Below are 25,013 nucleotides of genomic sequence, written 5' to 3'. Positions count from 1 at the left end.
CCACCAGTAGGGGCCCGACCCGAATAGGAGGAGCCAATACGATAAAAGCCCCACTACCCCCCGCCCCCCGAGCCGCAACCTAAGCTGGGCCGGCCTTGTCTTGTGAGCCAATTGGAGGAAAATCCCACCTCCAGGTCTCTCAATCCTTCCAATGGAGTGAGAAACTATCTCACAGCGCAACTAGCGAGGGGATCCAATCGTAAAGGAACTTTCACTCTGACTAGAGGACGAAGCCAAAGGAGTAGAAAATTCGCCCTCGAGTTGGCACAAGAAGCCAATGGAATGAAAAGATCCCGCCTCTACCGTGGCGGCGGAGCCAGTGGCGTGCCGGGCCCAGAAGCGTGACCCAATGGGATGATGGGGTTCGCTCCCGGCCGCGGGCGGAGCCAATGGCCGCCGCTCACCGGCTCCCCGCCTCCCCACCTCGGCTGGCCGCAGAGCCCGAGCGCTGGCCGGGGTGGGCGGTTCCCGTGGCCGAGGGGAAGATGGCGGCAGCCACGGTGCTGGCCGCCGGTCTCTGCGTGGCGCGCCGGGCGGTGGCGGTAGCGGGGCCGCGGGGGGCGCAGGTGAGAGGTGGCCGTGGGGCGAGGAAGGGGTCCCGCGGGCTCTGACGCCCTCCAGGGCCGGGGGGCGCGTTCCTCCCCGGCTACCCCCGGCCTGCGCAGCCCTGCGGCCTGGCGGGGCCGGAGCCCGAGCGCCCAGCCGGGAACCTTGCCCCTCCCGAAGTGCAGGCTCCAGGGCTGTGCGGTGAGGTCGGACTGGTGGTCACGGCAGCATCTCTTAAAGCCTCCCCGCGAGAGAAACGAACCGGCGATGAACGACGCCCTGCACAGGCCCGGGCACCGAGGTCGACACAGGGTCAGTGCAGCGTCTGCTGCTATCTCCCAGCCGACCGAACGCCTACTCTGGGCAGCTCCTCAGTGCCCCCTGCGGGACATGAGCTGTTTCTCCTGGGAGCCAGTCTTCTGCCCCGTCAGACTCCTGGCTTTCTACTGAGCACTAATGCTAACTCCCCTTCTTCCTGTTTGCCAGAGCGACTCAAGGGGTCAGATTCATTCCGTCCCTTTCCCCCACAATGTGACATCTCTGACTTCAGCCTTCTCTCAGTCCCTGGGAAACTGGGACTTACCTACCCTCAATCCCCAGGGGCTGGGGTTGTGTTCACTCAACTGAACTCCACCCTCCACCGATTCAGGGGACTGGAGTGAAAATTCACAGTAAGAGGTCAGATGTGACACCCAGACACCTTTGTGTCAAACAGGGTAATTGTATTAAAACCTGGATAAGATAGTTAACACGGCTTAAAGATCAGAAAACAAGTAATGGAAGTAAATGGAAACATTAACAAGGTGAGAGTAAATGGAAAGAGCTCCAAGTAGTCTTAAGAGATGATGCAAACCACCCCCTTTATATTTGAAGCCGAGAGAAGGGATTTATCTAAGGTAATTCAATAGTAAAATAGGAACTTGGACCTAAGCCTCCAGGTTCTCATTCTGGATCCTTTCCCCTGAACCGTGCTAGATTTCCTCAACGCTTTAGGAGCAGGAATCAATTGCACTGCTGAATCCTACAGTGAAATCTGCCTGTTATCTAACCAGGCCCAGCACTATCTGGCCCTACTCTCTGCTGCTGATGCTCTGAAAGTGAGGAACTTTCCCTTTGAGTGGGAACCACTAATAGGTTCTTAGAAGCAGTGAAGTTAATGGCCAGCCTCTGCCAGCCCCAACTAAGTACATGAGACAGGTATTGCCAGCTTTCTCCCTTGGGTGTGTCTGACCCACCTTCAGGTCCGAGGAGTTGCAGCTGTGACTGATGGGAATGAAGTGGCCAAGGCCCAGCAGGCAGCTCCTGGGGGGGCAGCCCCAACCATCTTCTCCCGGATCCTGGATCGAAGCCTCCCAGCTGACATTCTGTATGAGGACCAGCAGGTGGGGCGCCCTTAGGATCCCCTTAGGAATTTCATAAATACCATCCAGCCTGTTGAAGTAACATGGTGGCCTCTGGCCTGTCACTGCTCCCAGTGTCTCGTATTCCGTGATGTGGCTCCTCAGGCTCCTGTGCACTTTCTCGTCATTCCTAAGAAGCCCATTCCTCGCATTAGCCAGGCTGAAGAAGAAGACCAACAGGTGGGAGGAAAAGGGCCAGGGTCTGGCTGGGGGAGCCCTGTACTCAGCTAGAAAGTTTGCTCCCTGTAAATGAAGCCACATGTCTCCTTCCCCTTTCCCTGTAGCTTCTAGGACACCTTCTCCTTGTGGCCAAGAAGACAGCAAAGGCTGAGGGGCTGGGAGATGGATACCGACTTGGTGAGTGACGTTTGGCCCTTGAGCCCCTCACCTATGAATTCTCATACCTACTCCTCGGTATGATCTTCATTCTTTGACCTTTCCCATGATCCTGACCCCCTAACCCAAGCTCCATTTCAGTGATCAACGATGGGAAGCTGGGTGCACAATCTGTGTATCACCTTCACATTCACGTACTTGGGGGCCGACAGCTCCAGTGGCCTCCAGGTTGAACCTACCAAATGACCAAGGACCTCAGACTTGGATGCTTGGATGGGGGTGGGGAAAAATGGCACCCTGTAATGCTAATAAACTTGCTCTCCCTCAATTCTGGATCCCTGTCTTAAATATATAAAGATTTATACCACAAATAGGAAAGAAAACGGATTCAAGACTATGATCACCCTTGACTATGGTCTGAGACACTAAGGAGTCCCATCCTGTAGTTAAAGGAGCATTTGCCTATATATCTGTGAGCTCAGGACTCATGGTCTACCTGGGTCAGGCCTCTAGAAAAGTAGCAGTAGGAATAAGCCTGAATGAATAGGAAGAGACTGAATCCCAAGACTTGCTCAATTCAGATGCCAAGCCATGTTCTAAGGGGGGCTGGAAGGAGGATTGTCAGTGTGAAGGCCTCTTATTGAAGAGAAATAATCACCAAAAAAATCGCTACCCTTTGACTAATTCCCATGTCTCACCATTTTGCTTTTAAGCTGTTGTCTGATGTCTTTTCATCCTTAAAATTTTTGAAAAGATGCCCCCACCTTTGAGAATGAACTACTGTTGCCCCTGCAAAAACCTACCAAGTAGGCTTTCATCTGATATAACAGCTCTGTGCCTGTTCAATGCAAAGAACCACCTTTAGAAAGCCTCAGTAAGCCCTGCTTAGGTATGGAGGGCGAGGCCTTAGGCCAGCGGAACCGTAAAAGCCGGGCTGAAGCGGAAGGGAGGCCGGACGGAAGGCAGACTCCCCAAACTACGCCAGGTGCAAGACTTCCGCCCCGCAGAGACCTTGCCTCCACCCCCACCCTCCCCGTCAGCCCAGCTCTGGTTCTGCGCAGTCTCCTGGAATGATTTGCCGTCTCTATGGCAACCCGGTAGCTGGCGTCTGAAGATGGAGACCACTGAGTCTACCGAGGGATCACAGTCGCGGTGAGAGGCACAGCTCTGGCTGCAGGCTTAGGGGACAAGGAAGGTTAATAGACTCGCTTTGCTGCGCTTCTGACAACTTTGCCGCTTTCACTTTTTTTTCAGATCTTTAGACGTACAGCCCAGCTCCGAAGGACTAGGGTCTATTTCGGATCCCTTTCCTTCTTGGGATGGCCATCATAGGTCAGCCCTGGAAGCTGCAACCGCAGAAGCTTCAGCAGCTGCTCCAGCCACTGCAGCCGCCTCCACTGCCAAAGCAGCTGCATTATCTACAAAGACCCCAGCGCCCTACTCTGAACGGAGCCTTCTCATGGAGCCCTCCTCTGAAAGTCTTCTTGGGGAGCGCTACACTGGACCCAGATTTACCCACAAGATAGGCCACGGGAGACTTGGCTTTGAGCCTGTCTCTGTTTCCCATATTGCTTGGAATCCCTATACTGCAAATGACCTTAGTTCTAGCCGTGGTCCTGTTCCTGGCTCCAGCTCTGGCCCTGTTCCTGGTTCCAGCTCTAGCCCTGGTCTTGGCTTCAGCTCTGACCCTGGGCCTGGCTCCAGTTCTGGTTCTGGCAGTGGCTCTCGTCAAGGTCCTGGCGACAGCTCTGGTCGAGGCACTGGTCCTGGTCCTGCCGCTGATTCTAGGCATAGGCCAGGCTCTGGCCAGGGCCCTGGTTTCAGCTTCTCTGCTCCTTCAGGCTTCAGAAAACCCAGGGCAGATCTGCTCCCTAATTATGCCTCCTGGTGTCACCACAGCCACTGGGAGCCTCAGAAACCCTGGAAATTTTTGAAAGTCTCAGAACCTGGTGCCCGAGGGCTGTGGAAGCCCCCTGAGGTTGAAGGGACAAGTAAGGTTCTCAATGAAACACGGCCACGGGGCCAGTGCCTTCTCTACAACTGGGAGGAGGAGGTATTAAGGTTTTAACCTGCTCCCTTTTCTTGAAGGCTGCCCCCAGTTGATGAGGGTGGGTACCAGAAAGGATATCATGGTCACTCAACTTGGGGCCCACAGAGAGCCACCAACCACCTGGATCAAGTCCCAAGCATGCAGGATGGCTCTGAGAGTTTCTTTTTCTGGCACGGACACCGGGGACTGCTGACCCTGGAGCCACAGTCACCCATGTGCTCCAGCACCACCCAGAAAGACTCATACCAGCCCCCAGGAAAACACTCTCAGCCAATTCGAGGTATGAAACATGAGAGAATGGGCCAGAGTGAGTCTAGCAGAGAAGAAAAGAGAGGAATGTCTGATGAGTGTTAAGGGCAAAGCTCAGTTTTTCTTCCTTTTCCCCAATTTTTTTTTCTTGGCCTGTTTCTTAACCAGACTCCCCCACTCTGTCCATTCCCTGACCTCCCACAGGGAAGCGTGAAGCCATGCTGGAGATGTTCTTGCACCACCAGATCTGGTGAGAGGCTGGGTGAAGGGGAAAGGGGAGGGGGAGGACAAAAATCAGGGGAGAATGGCCTTGATGACCCCCAGGCCAATGTAGTAAAGAGGTGCAGGCAGAGCAGGAACCCACAAGGAAGGACTCTGAGGTCGAGTCTGTGACACACCACGACTACGGAAAGGAGCTGGTGCAATCAGGGCCTCCTGCCCCAACAAAGGTAAGAACCCATCCCACCCCACTTGTACAGCTGGGCCCTGACAGGCTGTGGGAAAGCAGCAGGCCCAGAGGTTGAGAGAGGGAGCTTCAGGGCAAGATATTCAGTATCTCTCCCTCACAGCCTCACGACTACCGTAAGGAACAGCCTGAAACCTTCTGGCTACAGAGGGCACCACAGCTACAGGTGTGTGAGGGTGCCCAGGTGTTGGGAGTGGGGGAGAAGGATGGGAAGAGGCTGTTCGGTCCTGGCTTGGTGGAGAGAGGGCTCTGTCCTCATTCTGGCACTCCTCCAGGGTGTCAGTAACATCAGGACTCTGGACACGCCATTCCGGAAGAACTGCAGCTTCTCAACACCAGTACCTTTGTCTCTAGGGCAGCCCTTGCCCTATGAACCCGAGAATTATTCCCACCAATTGGGAAAAATATCTTCCCTTGGCCGTCAGGGAGGAGGGCAGGGTGGTGGAGGGAGGGGTAGAACTACTCCTGTCTAAGGGTCGAGGAGGGAAGTAGATGTGGAATATGGAATCTCCTTCTGTCTGTACTGAAGAGATGGGGAGGAAGTGAATTTGCTCTGTACTTGGTGAAGGGGCTCTTTACATAAAAAGGGTTCTCTCTCATCCTGAGACTGCTCATTCAGTGATTCTGTGAGTTACTGTGTCCATACCCCATAACCTTTCCTTGGAGTTGCCCCTAACAGGCTATGTCACCATGACTGTTTTTGTTTGTTTTATATTTGGCCAAAATATTCTGGTTTAGATACAGATATTTACAGAAGGTAGGGAGGAGGGGAACCAGGCCAGAGAGGGACAGGTATATATACAAGGCTGGGCTGCAAAGGGCAGCAACTTCCATATAAATTGGGGGTTTTTTGCATGTTGGTTTCCATCTCATGTGACAATGTCCCCTTCTGCTATGTGGAGAGATGATGGCCACTGCCCACCCGGGTACCAGCAGCAGGGAACTGTCTGAGTTGGGAAGAAGTGGGGTTTACAGGAGCCCAGCAGGTCCTTTCTGCTCTCCTAGGAGCCAGTAAGTTCGCATCTTTCCTTTTCCCTGGAAGCGGAGAAGTAGAGATAATTCAGATTCTTCTATGTTATTCCTCATATCTCCCTCCCTTCCCCCCACAAACCCCATGCTTGTGTTCATCCTCCCATTCCATGACTCCCTCCCCATGGCCTGCCATCACCTTCATCTCCACATCCCCTCGAAGCTCTAGCTGGAAGCATCCTAGCTCATCCAGGGCATCCTTGGTGGTAGAGGAGACATGAATCTTAAGGGCTGGGGTGGGATAGGGGAAATGATGGAAAGAAGAATCAAAGAAAAGGCAACCGAAGAACTGGCAGCATCGGAGAGAGCTTTACCCAACCACCATCCCTCAGGAGGGTCTCAGTCTTCCCAGGGCACATGCACTAGAACCAAAATATGTCCAAGGATGGGGCAGTCAGAAACTGTGGTCTCTCAGAATGAGATCTGGAGGAACTCTGAAAAGAAGAAAAGGCCAACACAGGTTGAGGCTGAAGCTGGGGTTGAGGGCTGATGTCTCACCTTGACCATTAGACTCCATTCGGGAAGCAGTGTTCACTGTGTCTCCAAAAAGACAGTAGCGGGGCATCTTCAGGCCAACGACCCCAGCACAGACGGGCCCTATGAGAAGAAATAGGTTGGGAGAGCCTGGGAAAAGTCGATATGAGGACAGGAGTGAGAGTCGGCCTTACCCGTGTGGACCCCTATGCGTAGCCTCAGCTGGTCATGGGGTCGGTGGCGGATGCGGAAGGAAGAAACTGCATCCAGTAATGCCAGGGCCATACGAGCAATTTCCGGGGCATGGCGCTGACCATTTCTGCCTGGGAGGCCAGATACCACCATGTAGGCATCTCCAATCGTCTCTACCTGATTGAGAGGGGGATGAAAAGGTCACCTCTATCTGTATCAGTGGGGATGGGGAAGGGCAGAAGGAGACAAGCTGGGTACCACTATGAGTCATCCTGACAGCCTGGGGGCCAGAACATTGACTAGAAAATAAGTGCCATGGTCCTGAGAATCTGGGAGAAGGGGAAGTCAAGGGAATCTGTAAATCCTCCTGCCCACCCCAGCACCTGGCGAATACTCTACAAATGTATGCTGAATGGACACCCTGTCTGCAACAGGACATGGTCAAATAGGCTCTGCTGTCAGGAAATGGGAAGCAAGACAACAGGGCTGCCCTGAGGAGCACAGAAGCTGGTGGGGAGGTCAACAAGGCCCAATGAAGTGAGCCTCAGACAGCCTAAAGTGTCAAAAGGTAAGAAAGCAGGCACTTGGCTTCGTTAATTGTACTGAAGCTGTGTAAGAGAAGGTCCTTGTTTTTAGGAACTACACACTGACCTGTTTAGGGATAAAGGGGCACTGTGGGGCTTCCCTGGTGGCCTAGTGGTTAAGAATCTGCCTGCCAATGCAGGGGACATGGGTTCGAGCCCTGGTACGGGAAGATCCCACATGCCGGGAAGCAACTAAGCCCGTGCGCCACAACTACTGAGCCTGTGCTCTAGAGCCCATGAGCCACAACTACTGAAGCCCGCGCGCCTAGGGCCCGTGCTCCGCAACAAGAGAAGCCACTGCAACGTGCACCACAACAAAGAGCAGCCCCCGCTCACCACAACTAGAGAAAGCCCGCGTGCAACAAAGACCCAACGCAGCTAAAAATAAAATAAATTTATTTTTCTAAAAAAGGGGGCACTGTGTCTGAAACTTACTTGCAAAAGGTTCAGAAAATAATATATGGATACATAGATTTTTTTAAAATAAAGCAAATGGGGGAAAATATAAACAATTGGTGAATGCAAGTAAAGGGTTTATGGGAGTTCTTTGTTACAGTAATAACAGAGATGGCAGAGTAAGTCCAAAGGGAAGGGACAGGAGTGGGTAATAAATATTATTATCTGCACAATATTAGGCATTTTCCACAATAAATTTATCATTCCCATCATACAGATAAAACATCTGAGGCTCAGGGAGCTTCTGTTACTTGCCCAAGGCCACACGGTTGGTCACAAAGCCTGATCATTTTTACTTCCAAGCACAATAAAGCCTACCCTGTGCCAACTCAATGACTTCAACAAAAAGCTTTCACTACATAGCTTGTCCCTCACCCCAATAAATCATTCTATACCCACATCCTGTATGATTCCTCCATGTCTGGAGTGGATGAAGAAAAGAGAAAAGATGACTAGGCTATGCCTATACCCCCAGGCAAAAAGTGGCAGACAGGTTAGATCTTGTGATGGTTCCGATTAGGGAAGCCTTAAGGATTCACAAGAGATTAGACAGGAATGTACAATTACAGTCCCAGAGCCTCATTTGTCTACAAAGGGTACTCTAGCACTAGGATGCTGGAGACCCAGGCAGGAAAACTGACCCTGGAACAGGTAAGGCATGTGGGATTCGGGGAGACTGGGTTTTAAAAGTGTGTCTGTGTAAGGGCAGCCCCAGCTCTCACCTTGTAGACGTCAAAGTTGTCAATTATGGCATCAAAGCAGGTATACAGATCATTAAGAAGCGTCACCACCTAACAGGGATGGGAAAGTAGAGGCCTTAAGACTTGTGTCCAACTTTCTAAGAATTCTTAACACACAAGCCATAACAAGATATGGAAACTACAGACCAAGCTAATCTTCCCTATTATCAAGGATCTCTATGCCCCAGTGAAGCTCCCGCAGGTCTCTACCCCACCCTCTGCCCCTCACCTGGCTCTCACCTGCATGGGGGTGCTCTCTGCTGACAAAGCTGTGAAGCCAACGATGTCACTGAAGTAGATGGTAACGCTGTCAAAGGCCTCGGCCTGTACGGTCTCTCCCCGTTTTAACTGCTCTGCCACTGAACTAGGAAGCAAAGGTACAGTTGGAGCCAAACTCAGAGAAAGAGGGTGGGAGGGCGAGAGAGAGGAAAGGAGTGTATGGCTGGAGCAGAGATGAGTTCTAACATGAAAGCTGAGCCTGGCGGAGGAGAAGGAAGGTGGCTGGGAAGGCATGACAGTCCAGGGCAAGGTAAGGTGTACAAGTGGTGTGGGGTTGGAAGGGGATCCCTGGGGATGCGGGCTAAACGTCTCAAGTTGGGATTGTTCTACATACACTTGCTGGAGCAAAGGTCTGGTAGAGCAGTGTCCTAAGAAGAAGGGATGGGAAGCCAGGAAGAAGGCAGCACAACTCATTTGGAGACAGAATGAAAACACACGGTCTAGAGCCAGAATGGGCTCATGGTAGCAAGATGTAACAAAGCAGCATTCTAAGGGTTGGGAAGTGAGTTCTCAGGAGCTTGATTAGGCAGAAACCAACAAAATACCAAAGGAAAATTCAGGAAGGGGGACAGAAGTCTCACTGGGGTAGAATTTGGTAGAGCAGAGCCTCAGCCTTGCGTTTCTCCTCCAGGTAGGCCTGTGTGCGTTCCTCCACCAGCTTCTCCAGGTTGTTGGCATACTGCTCCATGCGCAATAGGAGGTTGTCCAGTATGCTGGTGCCACCCTCCCTGGAAGGAGGCCAGGATAGGGTACCTGCTCCAAGATGCTCAAGACTCCCAGGGCTTTCTACCCAACCCACCCTCTCGGCCCCACCAACCCCACTTCATCCACTAAGACTGATGAGTCTGCTAGCCCCGGGGAGCTCCTGCACCGTAGTGCCCTCTCACTTGTTAAAGCGGCGAATGAAGCCCTTAATCTGTCCAAAGTCGGGTCGCTCAGCTGCGTCCTGGGCCCAACACCGCTCCATCAGCAAAACCAGCTCTTCGTTCAGTTGGGTCCGGTCAATGCTTGGCCGGAAATAAGGCCGCTGACCATTTCGGACCTTCTGGACAATCTCTGAGGGTGATAAAGGGTTTGGATGAAGAACAGGTCCCCCAAGTAGAGGAGGCTCTGGGTAGTAGATTGACTCTCACCTTTGGGGCTTAGGTCCAGGCCCTCCAAGTAGAAAGGACCACTGCGAAGTGCTATCTCCTGTAAGATTATCCCAAAGCTATAGACATCGGCCTTCTGCATGCCTGTGGTTGGCAAGGGGTTCCCAATGAGCAGTTCTGGGGCAGTCCACAGCTTCTCTGAAAAGAGGGAACAGGCTGGCCAGGTCCTCAAAAAGGGAATCCCCAAGCCCACCTGGCCTCATTCCCATAATGCTCGCCATATTACTGTCACTCCGTCTCCCTCTCCCACCCTCCCTAGGTGGAAATGATCAGGGCCAGGGGGGCAATGTAAAAGCAGGTTGTGGGGGAAGGCCTCACTGGCATAGAGGGCGTGGTTGTCATCAGGTTCAGCAGTTGATCGGAAGCTGGCCAGGCCATAGTCTGTGATTTTGAGCACAAAACGACTATCCACCACACAGTTGGAGGACTTGAGACTCCCATGGGATGCAATAATGCTGTTATGGAGAAAGGCCATGCCCTGCAGGATACAGATCAAGTCATGGGATTGGATCATATCTGGCTTGGGATACCCCCTCTCCGTGAGATGGGTATTAGCTAGCTGTCTAAAGATCTTTGGACCATAAAAACAATAAGCTAATTTTGGAATGCATCCTTTGTACAGTTTCCACCCCAGGAAGCAGGCAAAATAGGAGAGTTGTCTCTTCCTGGTACCTTAAGCAGTATATCCGCACCCAGGCACCAGGGATAGGAGACATGCTTAAGAGGAAGGACAGGGCTTCCCTGGTGGCACAGTGGTTGAGAGTCCGCCTGCCGATGCAGGGGACACGGGTTCGTGCCCCGGTCCGGGAAGATCCCACATGCTGCAGAGCGGCTGGGCCCGTGAGCCATGGCCGCTGAGCCTGCGCGTCCGGAGCCTGTGCTCCACAACGGGAGAGGCCAAAACAGTGAGAGGCCCGCGTACCACAAAAAAAAAAAAAAAAAAGAAGAAGGACAAGGGGAGCTATCAGTTATTACCCTGGAAAGGGGCGGTCTGTCTTCTGAGTAATGAAGGGATCAGAACTCTGAGGGTGAACTCCAAGAATACAACACCCATGGTGGCCTCAAATGCTTGGCCACTACTCAGGAAGACATGGCTTGAGATCCAGGTATCAAGAGTACCTGGATGCACCAAGGAAGACTAGCCAGTTGTAAACTTTAACATACAACCATGTATAGGCAGGCAAGTCGAGATGGAGGAGGAAAGCAATCTACTACAGGGGATGTTGGGCCAGAGAGAAAGTGGAGAAAATAGTAAATTAGAAAAACCTGGGAATTGGACAAAGGTAGGAGGTAGCTACCAAGCCAATGCAGAAGCCTGAAACTTCTGGCCCCCCTGGGGCCAGAGAGGAGATAAAGTTTGCCTGTGAGGGACTCTAAGGCAGGTCCTAAGAAGGCAGAGGTGCTTCCCCTGGGAAGTCAGTTCAGGTGGAACAGAAAAAGGATACAGTGTCCTGTATGCTAACCTCCTTTAAATGTTTAGCTCTGGGCTTAAACAACTCAAAACTCTAATCTCTGTGAACTCTTCCTTTTTATTCGTTTCATCTTGATATCAACAAACCTCTGGGAATCTCCATACTCGTGAATACAGATATTAGGCTTCTGGCTTTGTTCTAAATCACCTTTCCATCAAATCACTGTTCTCTCAAGAGTCATGTTTTCCTTACATTTATCATCACACCTCCAGCTGAGCACCACATCAACTTTACCTAATATTTTATCTCTGATTTGATGGCAAACTTTAACACACACACACAAAATTTTTTAAATAACCTCTTGAAAGCTATGCAGAAAAACCAAAGCCAGCTCCAGGTGTGGTACAGGTGATCCACTAGGCTAGCTCACTGGCTAGGGGACTTGCTTCTAAACACCTGTCCCACCTGTGCAAGATTCAAATTTATGCCTCCACAAATCCACGGACCTCTGGGTCACTTGAAAATAGCTGAAACCTAGTATATTAGAAGATACCAAACATTTAGTGTAATTTTCCTTGGCTTCTCTTAGTTTTACTAATAAATGTTCATTTCGAATTTCAGTTTTTCTGAACAAAAGAGCAGATACGCCAAATATTGGTTAGAGAGTAAATGATGAGAAAAAAAACAGCAGATAAATATGTTTGGAGACCCCATTAATTTTTCCTTTCTAAGAGATTTTAATATAAACTCTTGGAGGAAAAAGAAAAGATGACGGAGAGAGATTTGAGATATTTGAGATCTGAGATTTGAGATTGGGCAGGAAGACAGAAGTTCTCTACAAGTACAGGACTCTTTGTGGCAGATAAAACTCATTCCCCCCAATTAAAAGCCCCAAATCCATTGTTTACCCATTATTATCCAACCTTAAGAATAAGGGGAAATGGAGAGATGGAATTTTTAGACTAGGAAGAGAAACCATAAGCAAAGATAGAAAGAGGGAGGCATTTTAAAGTGGATGAACTCAGGGAGGAGTGGGGAAGACTCACCTTAACAAGGTCATTAATGAGTGAATAACGAAACATCCAATCCAAGTTGATGCTATCATTTTCCAGAATATCCTGGTAAGTGACATGGAATAGATTATGTGACTTTCCTCGCCCCACTATTACCTGCAGAGTCAGTGTAACTCTGGGCCTATCTCTCCTGCGCCTATAATCCCCACCTGTATCCCTCACCTGTAAACTCCCACGAGGACAATACTCGGTGACGATGCAAATGTTGGGAGGGTCTATGCAGGCGCCAATGAAGCGAGTGAGATGGTTGAACTGAACATCTCTCATCTAGAAAAAAAAAAAAAGGAAGAGAAAGAGAATTGAAAGAGCTAAAAATTAGATACAGAAATCTACCACTACATGAGAGGACCTTTCTCTTAATTGTACTTACAACTTGAAATCATTTATAAATAAACCCATTGCCCTCCTAGCCAATTTTACTATTCCCTAGTCCTCCCCTTCCCCTTCGCCTTCCCCTTCCCCATTCTTATTTACCCCTGGCCCTCAACCCATACGCCACGACTTACATGTTTGAGTTCAAACAGAACCTGTCGGGTCAGCTCAATGCGCTTCTTATTCACATGTTTGATGGCAACAACATTTCCCTGATGGTGGGAGTGAAAGGGGAAGAGGGACATTAATATCAGAAAGGGTCTCTGGGTGCTGGGAAAGACTGGAGAACTGTGGGAGCAACCAGGAGCTCAGCTGGACAGAGAGGAGGGTTATGAGGAGCAGAGGGTCACGGGAAGAGGTGACAGATGCGGATGAGACAGGATGAAATGGTGGGGACCAGAACAAGTGGACGAATGTTCACCTTGAAGTGACCGGTGTTGGCAAAGATCTGGTATTTCCCATGGGCTGTCATGAGCGAGCCGTAACTGGATCCCCGCTGGGGCCAAGGGCAACATGGAGGCGGAAGGATGAAAGGAACATTAGATGGTGGTGGTAGTGCAGGTGCTACCGTTACAGGCTGATGTGCTGGGAAAGGTCCAGGGTACGAAAGGACAGGCACTCAGAGGGAAGCAGAGGGACAGCTGAGACGAGGGCTCACCAGCGACAGTGTGAGGCGACTGCCTGCACCTTTATGGTATCGCTCTGAATTGCCAAATTGCAGCTCCTCCCAGCGAATGCGCCACAACATGCTAGCCAGCTCTTTCTCCAGCATCAGTTTTCTGTAAGGACTGCACACCTCAGTTGACTGGCAAGCCCAAACCTACCACCCCAGAAGCCAACAGCGGGGCTGCAGAGACTTCCCGGCAGCTCCTGAAGCTGCAGTTGTCACACCCCAGACACAGGACTGAGAGAGAGGGATGCAGTCCCTCCCCCATGTTCTGGGGGCCCCTGGCCTCAGCCAGAAGTCTGCGTGGAAACGGGAGGGAGGGAGTAGGTCAGCGGAAAGCCCAGAACTCACCGGAAAATGAGGAAGCTGGAAACGCCAAACATGATGAAGGTGATTCCTGTGCCCAGCGCCACAATTGCCAGAGTGGAAAGTGGGGCTGAAGGGAGAGGGGGCCCTGAGAAAGACTGTGTGTGGTGCTGTGAACGGGGAGGGGGGATGCTCTTAGGTGCAGGGAGCAGACAGATCTCTAGAGGTAAAGAAGCAGGCAGGGGGCATAGGAGAAGAGGGGATATAGAGCTAAGGGTGGGGGAGCCCGTGAGGAGGAGGTAAAAGAATGGAAAGTCAAGGGAGGAAGGATTGCTCCCAGTCCCTGCACACACCCACTTTTATCACAGGATGGGTCGTCCAAGTCAAAGGCACAGGGGGGATTGTCCAAAGGGGGGGCCCCCTTCACCCAGGGGATGGGCCGTCCTGTCCACCAAATCTGCTTTTCGGCTCCCGAGTAGTGGGCTGCAGGCTGTGAGGAAGGAGAAAACAGGGCCCACAGGCCTGCTCCCACCAGCCTCCTCCCCCCAAACCCAGCTATTTGGGTGCTTTTCTCCCCATCCTACCGCCCACCCACCATGCAGCTCCAGCACAGGAAATAAGTCCCTGCCTCTAGAACCTGTGATTCTGCCCCCGTTGACCCCCTGAAAGCTGGGTTTGCAGGCCCCCCACTCTCCTCCCTGCCTCGTCCCCCATCACCTGAAAGTCCCCAGAATCCAGGTCTCCCATGGCCCACAGGACAAAATCAGTCTCCCGGTCATTGTTCTTGTCCATAACAACCAGTCCAGTTACACCTAAGACAGAAAGGAGTACCCCTTACTTTGAGATCTACCCTAGGCCCCTCTCCTGTCCTCCCCATCCCTCCAGTCACCTCACGGTCTGTCCCTGCCCCCATTCTTAATATGTGTCCACCTCTGCCATGTCCTCTGACCCCTACTAACTCCCCCTCCTGCCCCTGGTGTCTGTGTTCTCTTCTGCCCACTCCACTCCTGAGCGTGACAGCAGAACTCTGGCCTCCAACCGACCCTCTCCATTACCATGGTATCTTCTTCCTTGCATCTTCTCGACAATTCGAAGTCCATCTTCCCGGGTGCCTCCTTCCTGTATTGTCTCATTCAGGACTTCAGCATATAGCAGGATCCCATCGTAGAAGCAGCCAGCAATGAGGTTCATCTGGGGGTGGTAACGTCAGCAGTGCTCTCCAAAGGTCCTGCCAGGCCCCCTCCCCAGCCCCCTTTTCCATCTCTGGGGTCTCCTTCTACCTCTCCTCGTTCTGGTTTGCTTTCTTCCCTCCTCTCATTCCTAAGGTGCCATCCCTACCTCACTGAACACTAAGGCAGAAGAGAAAATCCTGAATGGAAGTGGACAGCCCCCAAAGTAGGGCTGGCTCCATGGCCAAGGCTTGATTCTGAGTTAGGGAGAAGAGGCTTTCCTCAAAGCCTGGCCTGATTCTTGGGGAAAGAGAGATCTACTTACGAGGGAAGGGGCCAGTTCCACACCAAAATCTTCCCGAGCTCTTATCAGAAGACGATTCTGGAATTCCTGATACTCAGGATTCGGGGGTTCTCGGTATGTGATGACCAATACCATCTGTACCAACAGCACGTGGGAGAGTGGAAATGATTCAAGGTGGGCATTAGGGGAAGAGAGGAAGCAGGACAGGGAAACTTGCTGAAATATACATGATATAAAATGTACATGGGTGACTCTGAAGGCCGAGAGGATACTAAACTCTGTGTGTGTGTGTGTGTGTGTGTGTTTAACACTCTGGGGAGAGCAGGTGGCACACCTCCATACAAGATAGATAGATAGGATGGTTCTGGGAAGGTGGAGACTGGGAAATAGATGAAGTCAACTCCATCCCCCACACTGGGCTCCTCATCGTCCTGAAGCCCCTACTACCACCCAGGCCTCCCAGCAGGGCTGCCATGACACTCACAGCTCCTCTGTCCCATCCTTTCTGGGTACCTGTTTACTGGCAAGGACAACACTGAGCAACAGCTCCTCTCCCTGGTGTTAATTACTGCTAATGTTATCAGTAAAATGTTTACATTTTCATTTGGGCCACTTGAGCACGGTGCCTCCTCCCAGTGAATTAGAGATTTCAGGTCCTATGACAACTGGGGGAAATACTTTGAGAGAGTGATTCCATCTGTAAAAAGCCATGAGCCGGCTCCTTTAATGTGCATGGAACACCCACCATATGCAGCACCGTCCTGCATACTGGCATAGTCCCACACATCATGAGTCACAAGGAAAACAGTCACATGCCCACACACATCTCATAGATAAGCCAGTGGCACACATGGTCTCAGTCATGCACACTTCTCACTGGCCACAGTCAGCAAGTCTCTGTCTTTCACTGGGATGCCTGCCTGGCTCCCACTGGCCCACTGGCCTCACACACTTCCCGCTTCTTGGCCTCTGCCTCCACCTCAGGCCTCCACAATCACTGAGACCAGCCTCTGCCTTCGTCAGGAAACTGGCACTGCAACTTTGGGGAAAGACTTCAGATCGATATATTTTGTGAAACGTGACTTTGTGAAATGAGAGATTAAAAACAGTCATTTGGGGACTTCCCTGGTGGCGCAGTGGTTAGGAATCCACCTGCCAAGGCCGGGGACACAGGTTCGATCCCTGATTGGGGAAGATCCCACATGCCGCGGAGCAACTAAGCCCGTGCGCCACAACTACTGAGCCTGTGCTCTAGATCCCGCGAGCCACAACTGCTGAGCCCGCGTGCCACAACTACTGAAGCCCATGTGCCTAGAGCCCATGCTCCGCAACAAGAAGCCACCACAATGAGAAACCCGCACACCGCAACGAGGAGTAGCCCCCCCTCGCCACAACTACAGAAAGCCCATGTGCAGCAACGAAGGCCCAATGCAACCAAAAACTAAATATAATAAATAAAATTGATTCTTTAAAAAAATTAAAAATTTAAAAAATTAAAAAAATAAAACTAGCCGTTTCTCCCAGTTGTGTTCATTCCTGTCACAGAAAGTACCATAGAGATACTAGATATATCACTTACGATCTATTATAGATCAATTCATTCCAGGTAGGAAATAATGAAGTCAGTTTCTAATACACATTGATTATATTAGACTGGAGTCTACTTCATGATGTAATTATTCTTACTGGAGCATTTGGATGCTTGATCACACACTGCTAATACTCTCCCACTGTCAGGCAGAATTAAAAAGGAGAGGGAGACTGAGGGTGGGGTTGGAAGGGTTCGTTCAGTAACACCTATTCAAAGAATAATAGAAGGGTAGGATATGGTTGACAAAAAATGTAAAAAGTTAGTTTAAAAACTTGAGGGGCTTCCCTGGTGGCGCAGTGGTTGAGAGTCCGCCTGCCGATGCAGGGGACACGGGTTTGTGCCCCGGTCCGGGAGGATCCCACATGCCGCGGAGCGGCTAGGCCCGTGAGCCATGGCCGCTGAGCCTGCACGTCCGGAGCCTGTGCTCCGCAACGGGAGAGGAACCAACAGTGAGAGGCCCGCGTACCGCAAAAAAAAAAAAAAAAAAAAACTTGAAAAGATCAGGCTTCACACAATTTCTATTTCATTATAAAGGTTGATAATAGGTTTTCAATGCTTTTTAAAAAGTATTTTTTCCCATTTTGAAGATGAGCAAACTGAGGCCCTGCAAGGTTAAAAAATTTGCTTAAGGTCACAGGGCTAGAAAATGGCTAAGTCAGGCCTGAAATAGGTTGGAACTCTGTGGTCTTCCCACCACACTGCATTGCACTGTCAAGGGCATCAGGGGCATTGGTTACTAAAAGAGGTCCAGAATTGTGAAATGGAAGGACGCAATGAGTCATCTTTTCCACAATGAAAGTCACACGATGGTAAGGAGGATTGAATTAGGGGATTAACCCAGGGATGTTCGAGGACCTGCACGGCTGAAAATCGCTGATCTACATCCACCATCAGCATCATGGTAATGAGCTCCTTTGCAGAATCAGAAACGTTATCCCAGTACGGAGAAGGGAAGTCCACTTGCCCCATCAAAATCTGATCAAAAAGCACCTCCTGGTCATCACTGCTTCCACGGAATGGAGGGAAACCACAGAGCAGGATGTAAGTGATTACACCAGCTGCCCAGATGTCCACCTTGAGGCCATATCCGGTCTCTGCAATGATTTCAGGGGCCACATATGTCGGGGTGCCACACACGGTGGGTCTAGGTTTGTTTCTTTGCTAGACTAGCAGTTCTCAATCTTTCTGGTCTCATGACCCCTTTACGCTACTAGAAATTATTGAGGAGCCCAAGGAGCTTTTGTTTGTTTGGATTACATCTATCAATATTTACCATATTAGAAATTAAAACTGACAAAGTTTTAAAACACAAGAATACACAAGCACACCTCCTATAGCTGCCGGAATGATGACATCATCACACGTCACATAACCTCTGGAAAACTCCACTGTACAATCATGGAAGAATGAGAGTGACGGAGGCAAATAACACCTTAGTATTATTTTAAAAATAGTTTTGCCCTCATGGTCCCCCTAAAAGGATTCCAGGGGCCCCCAGGATCCCAAGACCACACTTTGAGAACTGCTATGCTCGACTCTGTTTTGCTGTGGTTACTAGCTACTAAAAAAAAGAGAGAGAAGCAGAAGAACTTCCAAAGAATTTCTGTTCTTGCTCAGGGGCTAGAGAGAAGGTAAAGGTAGGTAACTGTGTCCCATTCCACAGGGGACCCCAGACGGAAAAAAAAAAAAAAAAGCAAAGGCTGCCAAAATGGGTACAGTGGTGGGTGGAAGCCAGGAGGGCACCTGGGAAATGTGCAAGGGCAGCAGATGCCTGGCTCTGCCTGTGGGCCCACCCACAACCAGACCCACTCTGGCTGCCGCAGGAGGCGCTGTCAACAGTGGCCTAAATTAACAGAATGGTCTCCACAAGAGATGCTGCCTTACACGGCCCTTGGTTTACTGCTTACTTCCATTCTAGCCACTGGTGTCCCCCATCTGTAACCCAGTCTCATGCTGGTCACCTAGGTTGTGGCTTCTGCCTGGGTTTCTGACCCTGTAGAATGTTCTCAAATGTCCAGACAGAGACTCTGGATCCTTAGAGCCTAGTCATTTGGTTAGTTCCACCGTATCTGCTTATTCTTCCCTTTCCTGGTTGACCATCTTGGTTTACAGTACCTGCCAGCTCTACTCTTGTCTAAATGAATTCCTAACCCCGTCCCCCATCTTCCCAGCACACACCTTGATTCAACTCAGCAAACGTGCTAGGCACACAGAATACAAAGATAAGCATGATCCCTGCCCTCAAGCGGCTATGGTTCAATGAGGGAGAAAAATCATAGCAACATAGTTAATTTTAGAGTCCTCTCCCCCAACAGCTAGTATCCAACATGAGCTGGGACCCCTTCCTTGGGCATGACACCCTCCTGGAAAGGCTGTGGGCATCTGTATCAGGGACTCCTCACCTCTGCTGCCACCTTTTCCAGGCTGGCCTGGTCTGGGACCCCAGTGGGCCAGGTATCTCCGGGGTGTGGGCTCTCTGCTCTTTCATCCTTGTCTGGAGCTGACCACACAACTTCCCTTTGATTTTCCCCTCAGCATATTCTCGACTGCCCCTTCTCTTATATTGTAGCAAAATCTCCCTCTTTGTTTTTCTGCCTGAATAATGCCTACAGTGAGTGGGAGAGCTGAGAATTAATTTACAGTTCACCCTTGAAAAACTTGGGTTTGAACTGCATGGGTCCACTGATATGCAGATTTTTTTCAATAAACGCAGACCATGGTACTATGTGATCTACGGTTGGTTGAATCCACAGATGTGGATGGAACCTCCAAGAGGGAAGCCTGACTGTAAAGTTATACCCAGATTTTCTATTGCATGGAGGGTGGGTGCCCCTAACCCCCACAGTGTACAAGAGTCAACTGTATGTAACTAACTGTTAGCAGACTAGATCCCTCCTCCTCCTACCCTAAGTGCTGGGGCCCCTTGGCTGGTAGGAATTCTCCCACAAGAAGAGAGGTGTTCCCTCCACAAAGAGAGTATGGCCCAGAAGGCTGTGGAGTCTTCCCATCTGGGAGGGTTAGAGAGACACTGCTTGACCACACTAGCTAAAGCACAATCCCCCTGATACTCTCCTCTCATACCACACTATGCTTTTTTTTTTTTTTTTTTAAGTAACACATCACAGTTTGTTCTATGTTTGTAACTATTGCTTGTTCATCTCTGTCTGTTCTACTGAATGTAGGCTCCAAAGGGCAGGGACATCTGTTATGTTCTCTGCTGTATACTAGCACCTCGCACAGTGACTAGGACATAACAGGTGCTCAGTAAACACTAACAGAATGAGTCAGTCTTCAGATGAATCAAACATTCACTGAATAATGTTGTAAGTTCTAGAGCAGATAGAGATAGGCACAAGAGTGGGAAATTCAGTCCAACCTGAGGATTCAGGGATGTTTCCTAGAAGGGAAAATAACTGATCTGAGTATTACAGAATACACAAGCATTATCCAGACACACAAAGGTGAGAAGGTCGTTTTAAGGCAAAAGTTCAGCAGCAACAAAACCTGTCCTGCCACTGCCCGTGTTCAAGTGTGACGGTCACAGACTCATACTCAGGCATGCAAACAGATATGTCATTCACAGTCAGACACTACCAAACACATAATCACAGCCACATAAAACCTTACTCATTGGAGAAGGTGGCCACCCAAGTCCAGCCCTTATACACATCTACTTAGAGTCAAAGAATCTCAGGGTTGAAAAGACCTTAAGGTTATCCTATACGCCACCTCAAATCCTTTTTGGGATAAGAAGGGGGTATGCGTAAATAAGTTTTAAAAAGTACTTATGTACATAAGTAAGTGAAAAATTGGTGGGAGAATCGGGGAGCAATTCATGGGTATGATTTTGAGAGGGAGAGATTTGGGGTAAGGGGAGGAAGACCACTGTGGACAAAAGCAGCAAAGACCCCAAAGGCAGGGGGGCAGGGAGGCCCGAGGTAGCAGGTCTGAGCGAGGTCTAGCCGGCTGGAGTACTCAGCAGTACCGGGAGGTAAGATTTTAAAAGTGGGTTGAGGACTGTATAAAATCTTAAATGTCATGATAAGGAGTCAGGACTTTATTCTGTAGGAAATAAGTCATTGAAAGTTTTGAGCAGAGAAGTGAAGACAGTCATGTCAATTTTCCCTACAAACTGTTTCTCATATCCATCTCTTTTCATTCCTGCTATCATCACCATAGTTCAAGTCCATACCTCCGTACCGCCTTCTAACCTATTGCAGGTGGCCTCATTGTCTCCTCCTCTTCTAATCCAACCTGAGTTCTGTCAGTATATTTCTCGTCACAAAAACACCTCGAAGACCCCACCATTCAAGCCCAAGCGCCTCATTCTTAGGTTCAGAGCTCTCCTTAATCTGAATCTACCTCTGCAGCATTATTTCCTGTAATCTGCTCCAAGTGAGCCATTCTTTCTTGTCAGGTCAGTATCTTCTTGGATCCCCAAACATGTCCATTCCCATCTTTTTTTCTTTGCTCCAGCTGCCTGCATCCTCTCACCCACTCTGACTAGGAATATGGCATCTATCTTTAAAGTCACCATAGAGTCTTGCTTCCTTTATAAAAGCTTTCTCTAAACCCAGCCCACAGTGACTCTCTCCTCTGAACCACTCAAGTTCTTAGTGTCTGTTCCAGGACACATCATCACATCCTTTCTTGTACTTGTATCCAACTGCACCACAATCATGCCTCGCCTCTCCAGAAAGGGTGGAAGCCCTCCCAGGGGCGGGGTCTAGATCTTTTCCTGAACTTTCCCCCAACCCCACGGTATATCTACCATTGGTACTTAGGAAAAGTCAGTGTTCCAGGATCTTGGGAGGTAGCCTTGGAAGACACACTGAGAAAGAGCCACAAAGATGAGACTAGACTTGGAAAGCCTCCGTCCATTTCACCCCTGGGGTTCACAATTCTTGCCCTCTTGCTGGGGTTTCTGTGGGGTCTTGTGAGAGACAGAGAATTCCCAAAAAAGCTCCTCTCCCCACTCCCTTCAAGTTTGGCTCAAATGATACCTGAAAAGCTTCTCTGAGGGCCTCAGCCTGTTCCCAGGTGCGATTGTCCTGCCAGGGCCGGCCTGTGGAGCGCGTGGGGCCCGCACGGAGACTCTCCCCAAAGACATCCAGGTAAAAGAAGACATAATCTCCGTTGGTCAGGTTCTCCCTCTGGGCCTGAAGCAGGATCTCATGCAGTATCTCCAGAGGGCCGCAGATATACACAACTGGGAGCAGGTACATGACAGAGGGGCACTCTGAGAAAGCATCCAGGACCCTAAACAGCCCCTTCTCTGACCATCTGCATTTCCATCTTCAGCGAGGAAGAGAGGGCCTAATCTATCAACCACCCGGCAGATGTTCCCCAACCCTCCCCCCTTGGAGTCTATGTCATAAGTACCCTGGGACCGTATGGACCATCTGGCAGAAGTCAGAGGCTGATTCCAGACCCGAGGAAGGGAGCTATCCTTCAAGCCCCTCCTCTTCCCAGAGCCCTGCCTGCGGCTCGCCCCCCAGCCCTCCTCACTCCCCCACTCTGCCCTGGCTTTCCCTAAGCTCAAAGGCACTGACTGCTCAGAATTTCTCTCAGTGTGAGCTTTACCTGTCTTTCCCAACCTAATCAGCTGCACCGCAAAGCCCATTTATGGAGTCTTCACGCTTTTTATGCCACCAAGGGGTATTGGCGGCCCAGTCTGAGAAGTCTCTGCTCACAGACAGGCACACATTTTGGAGTGACCATCAACCACATTCACTACTCCAGGGAACTCACACTGCTCCCCAAATTCAACTTCCCCCAATCCCACACTCTCCCCGACACAAGCTTCTCCCCTCAGGCCATCTTACTCCTTGTTCACATCTGTCTGTGACATCCACAAGCCCCCCAACACAGCGCCTTAACCCCTCCCAGGGGCTCCATCCACACGTGTTTCTTGATCCCAACCACCACATTCGGCTCCTCCACGGCTATCTCCATCTACAGCTTCCCAGCGCTCAGCTCCAGGGACACAGCGACCCTCCTCCCCTGACCCTAAGTAGCCCGGGCCACACTCACTGCGCCCGTTGGCCCGGATGAAGTGGGTGGCCTGCTCAGGGCCCCCCGGCTCACGGGCATACACCTGGTGCTGCACACTGAGGTTGCTGCCCTGCAGGGCCTCAAAGACGCCCTCGATGGTGAAGTAGTGAGGCCGGTCATCTGTGCGAGCATCCAGATACAGCAAGGCAGCACGGGCAGTCCAATTGAAGTGCCCATGTAGCGTCACTACAAACTCACCCAGCTTGGGAGCAGAGGGACCAGTGCGCACCAGGGTACGATAATGCTCATTCTTAGCCGCAAAACCAGAGGCCACAGCACCCGCAGTCAGCAGGGGAAGGCGCCAATGTGAGGCAAAGCGGGCCACAGAGGCAGCGGGGTACACGCAACCGGGGCCCAACAGAAGGTCGGGATCGTGGTAGAGCTTGAGGTCCACAGCGCGCAGCGGGGCCAGGTACTCAGAGCAGGCGCCATCTAGTTCAGAGCTGACGAACCGTAGGTCCACGGGCAGCGCCCGGCCCAGCGCCTCCACAGCGAGCGCCACAGCGGGACCCACCCGTGGCCAGGCCCAGGCATAGCTGAGGTTGTGTTCTGGCAGCACCACCGCCAGCGTCAGGTTCCGCGCCCCCGGAGGACGCACCCCACCTGCCAGGGCTGCCACCACCAGCAGGAGTGATGGCAGTGCCATGGGGAGAAAGCAGCGGCCCCACCCCCCCCGGAGCCTGGGGCCGCTCCGGCCTACGGGGGAGCCACAAGCACCGCCCAGCCTGGAACCTGGGGAAGGGCCGCCAGGGAGAGAGACGAGGGTAAGCTGGGTAGGCTGGGGTACAGAAAGTGGCCGGAATCGGGGAGGAGGAGGTGGGAGGAAGCCCCGGGGAGTGGGTAAGGAGTGGGTCCACCGGCCTAGGGCAGGGACGGAGGAGGGCTAAGAGTAGGGTGGCAGGAGGAGGGAGGGACCGAGGGGGCCTGTGACTGGGATGGGGAGAGTGAGAGGTGAAGTCGTCTGATGAATCTAAAGCTGAGAAGGAAAAGGGGATCCGAGACTGGGATGGGGTGGAGGGGGTGGGGAGGCTGGTACAAAGAGAAGGCCTGGGGGGACCTCACCGCTGAAAGGGCTAGGAGGGCAGAGAGCTGCGAAAAGAAGGACCAAGGGGATAAGGTGGGAGGGGGCCGGCGCGGCGGAAGGACTGGGACCATGGGCAGGCGGGCAGCGAAGCGAGGCCTGGGCCGGAGGAGAAGGCAAGGCAGGGGTAAATCTCCCTGTGAAGGCTTCTCCCGAAGCTCCTGCTTGGACTAACGGGCCCAGGGCGCTGGTCCCATCCGGAGCTGCGGCGGCCCCGCCCGTGTCCCCGCTCCTCTCTGCTCCGCTTCTCCTGGGCCCGGGCGGCCGGCGCTGCCCCACGCTTCCTCCCGCCCCCCGCCTGGGCCCCCGGGCGCGCCGCTCGTCCAGGTCAGGTTGCCGCGGCCCCGCCGTCTCCGCTCGCTGCGCCGGCGGCTGCAGAGTGTGACTCCCCGGGCAGGCCGCCCGCCCCCGCCCCCGCCCCCGCCCCCGCCCCGCGCCTTCCCCGCCCCCTCCCCGCGGCCCCTCCTCCTCCCCCGCCCGGCCCCACCCTCCGGCGCCTGCTGTCTCCCCCGCTCCCGATTCCCCACTCCCACCCGGGCGCCCGGGGACCTCCCAGGTCTCCAACCCACCCGGCGACAGCCCGGGGGCTCCGCGCAAGGGCCTCTCAGGCCGGCGAGGTTCCGGGCGTCCCCTCACTTTAAGGCCTACCCCGTCTCCCCCAGGCCCCTGGGCCACCCCGCCGCGCGCTCTCCATCTCACACACTCCCACGAGCCCAGGGCCTCCCTACCCACCCCTCGCGTATCCTTTCTTAACTCCCCTGAGCCCCTCAAACACTCCAGCCTCCAGGAAACAGTCAGGGATCCCCACATATTTGGTATCCTCACTTGTCCTCCACCTAGTAAACGATAGCACCCCTCTCATTGACGGGAACCTCTCCGTCCTTCACCAGTAAGACAGACATGCCTGCTCCCTGGAAGATAAGCCCCTCCGGGAGCAAGGCGCTCCGGTGACCGATTTTTCCTGAGTCCTTACGAAGTCCATGAGTCTCCTTCTTCCTTAGGACTCAACCCTCCAATCTCCCTCTTCCTGTC

General features: G+C 51.9%; 3 protein-coding genes across 5 annotated transcripts; 2 read left to right on the top strand and 1 right to left on the bottom strand.

Moving 5' to 3' along the window:
* Nucleotides 1–259: 259 nt before the first annotated feature.
* Nucleotides 260–2,610, top strand: HINT2 (histidine triad nucleotide binding protein 2). 3 transcript variants are annotated; one of them, XM_082617941.1, is made up of 6 exons: nt 260–566; nt 787–858; nt 1,788–1,928; nt 2,022–2,126; nt 2,231–2,303; nt 2,413–2,610. In XM_082617941.1, the coding sequence occupies exons 1-6, from the start codon at nt 390–392 to the stop codon at nt 2,424–2,426; spliced, it is 582 nt and encodes a 193-aa protein (XP_082474067.1). In that variant the 5' UTR covers nt 260–389; the 3' UTR covers nt 2,427–2,610. The 3 variants fall into 3 exon arrangements, with proteins under 3 accessions (XP_082474067.1, XP_082474065.1, XP_082474066.1); XM_082617939.1 differs by having other exon boundaries at nt 266–566; nt 2,424–2,610; XM_082617940.1 differs by lacking the exon at nt 787–858 and having other exon boundaries at nt 273–566; nt 2,424–2,610.
* Nucleotides 2,611–2,671: 61 nt separating this feature from the next.
* On the top strand, nt 2,672–5,623 carry SPAG8 (sperm associated antigen 8). Its single transcript, XM_082617926.1, has 7 exons — nt 2,672–3,434; nt 3,537–4,335; nt 4,438–4,612; nt 4,786–4,831; nt 4,916–5,030; nt 5,151–5,213; nt 5,323–5,623. The coding sequence occupies exons 1-7, from the start codon at nt 3,397–3,399 to the stop codon at nt 5,518–5,520; spliced, it is 1,434 nt and encodes a 477-aa protein (XP_082474052.1). The 5' UTR covers nt 2,672–3,396; the 3' UTR covers nt 5,521–5,623.
* Nucleotides 5,624–5,742: 119 nt separating this feature from the next.
* NPR2 (natriuretic peptide receptor 2) lies at nt 5,743–24,340 on the bottom strand. The gene is made up of 22 exons (XM_082617911.1): nt 22,880–24,340; nt 21,850–22,055; nt 15,277–15,390; nt 14,838–14,973; nt 14,500–14,594; nt 14,140–14,272; nt 13,828–13,912; nt 13,468–13,588; nt 13,231–13,305; nt 12,944–13,021; nt 12,600–12,704; nt 12,411–12,482; nt 10,271–10,430; nt 9,935–10,090; nt 9,689–9,857; nt 9,383–9,529; nt 8,763–8,886; nt 8,505–8,573; nt 6,745–6,919; nt 6,575–6,673; nt 6,216–6,307; nt 5,743–6,082 (listed from the first exon to the last, which is right to left on the bottom strand). The coding sequence occupies exons 1-22, from the start codon at nt 23,544–23,546 to the stop codon at nt 6,017–6,019; spliced, it is 3,144 nt and encodes a 1,047-aa protein (XP_082474037.1). The 5' UTR covers nt 23,547–24,340; the 3' UTR covers nt 5,743–6,016.
* Between the last annotated feature and the right edge of the window lie 673 nt (nt 24,341–25,013).

Source organism: Mesoplodon mirus (genome assembly GCF_964341445.2).
Source record: "Mesoplodon mirus genome assembly, chromosome: 1".
NCBI classification, from domain to species: Eukaryota; Metazoa; Chordata; class Mammalia; order Artiodactyla; family Ziphiidae; genus Mesoplodon; species Mesoplodon mirus.
This window is presented reverse-complemented; position numbering and strand designations above follow the sequence as displayed.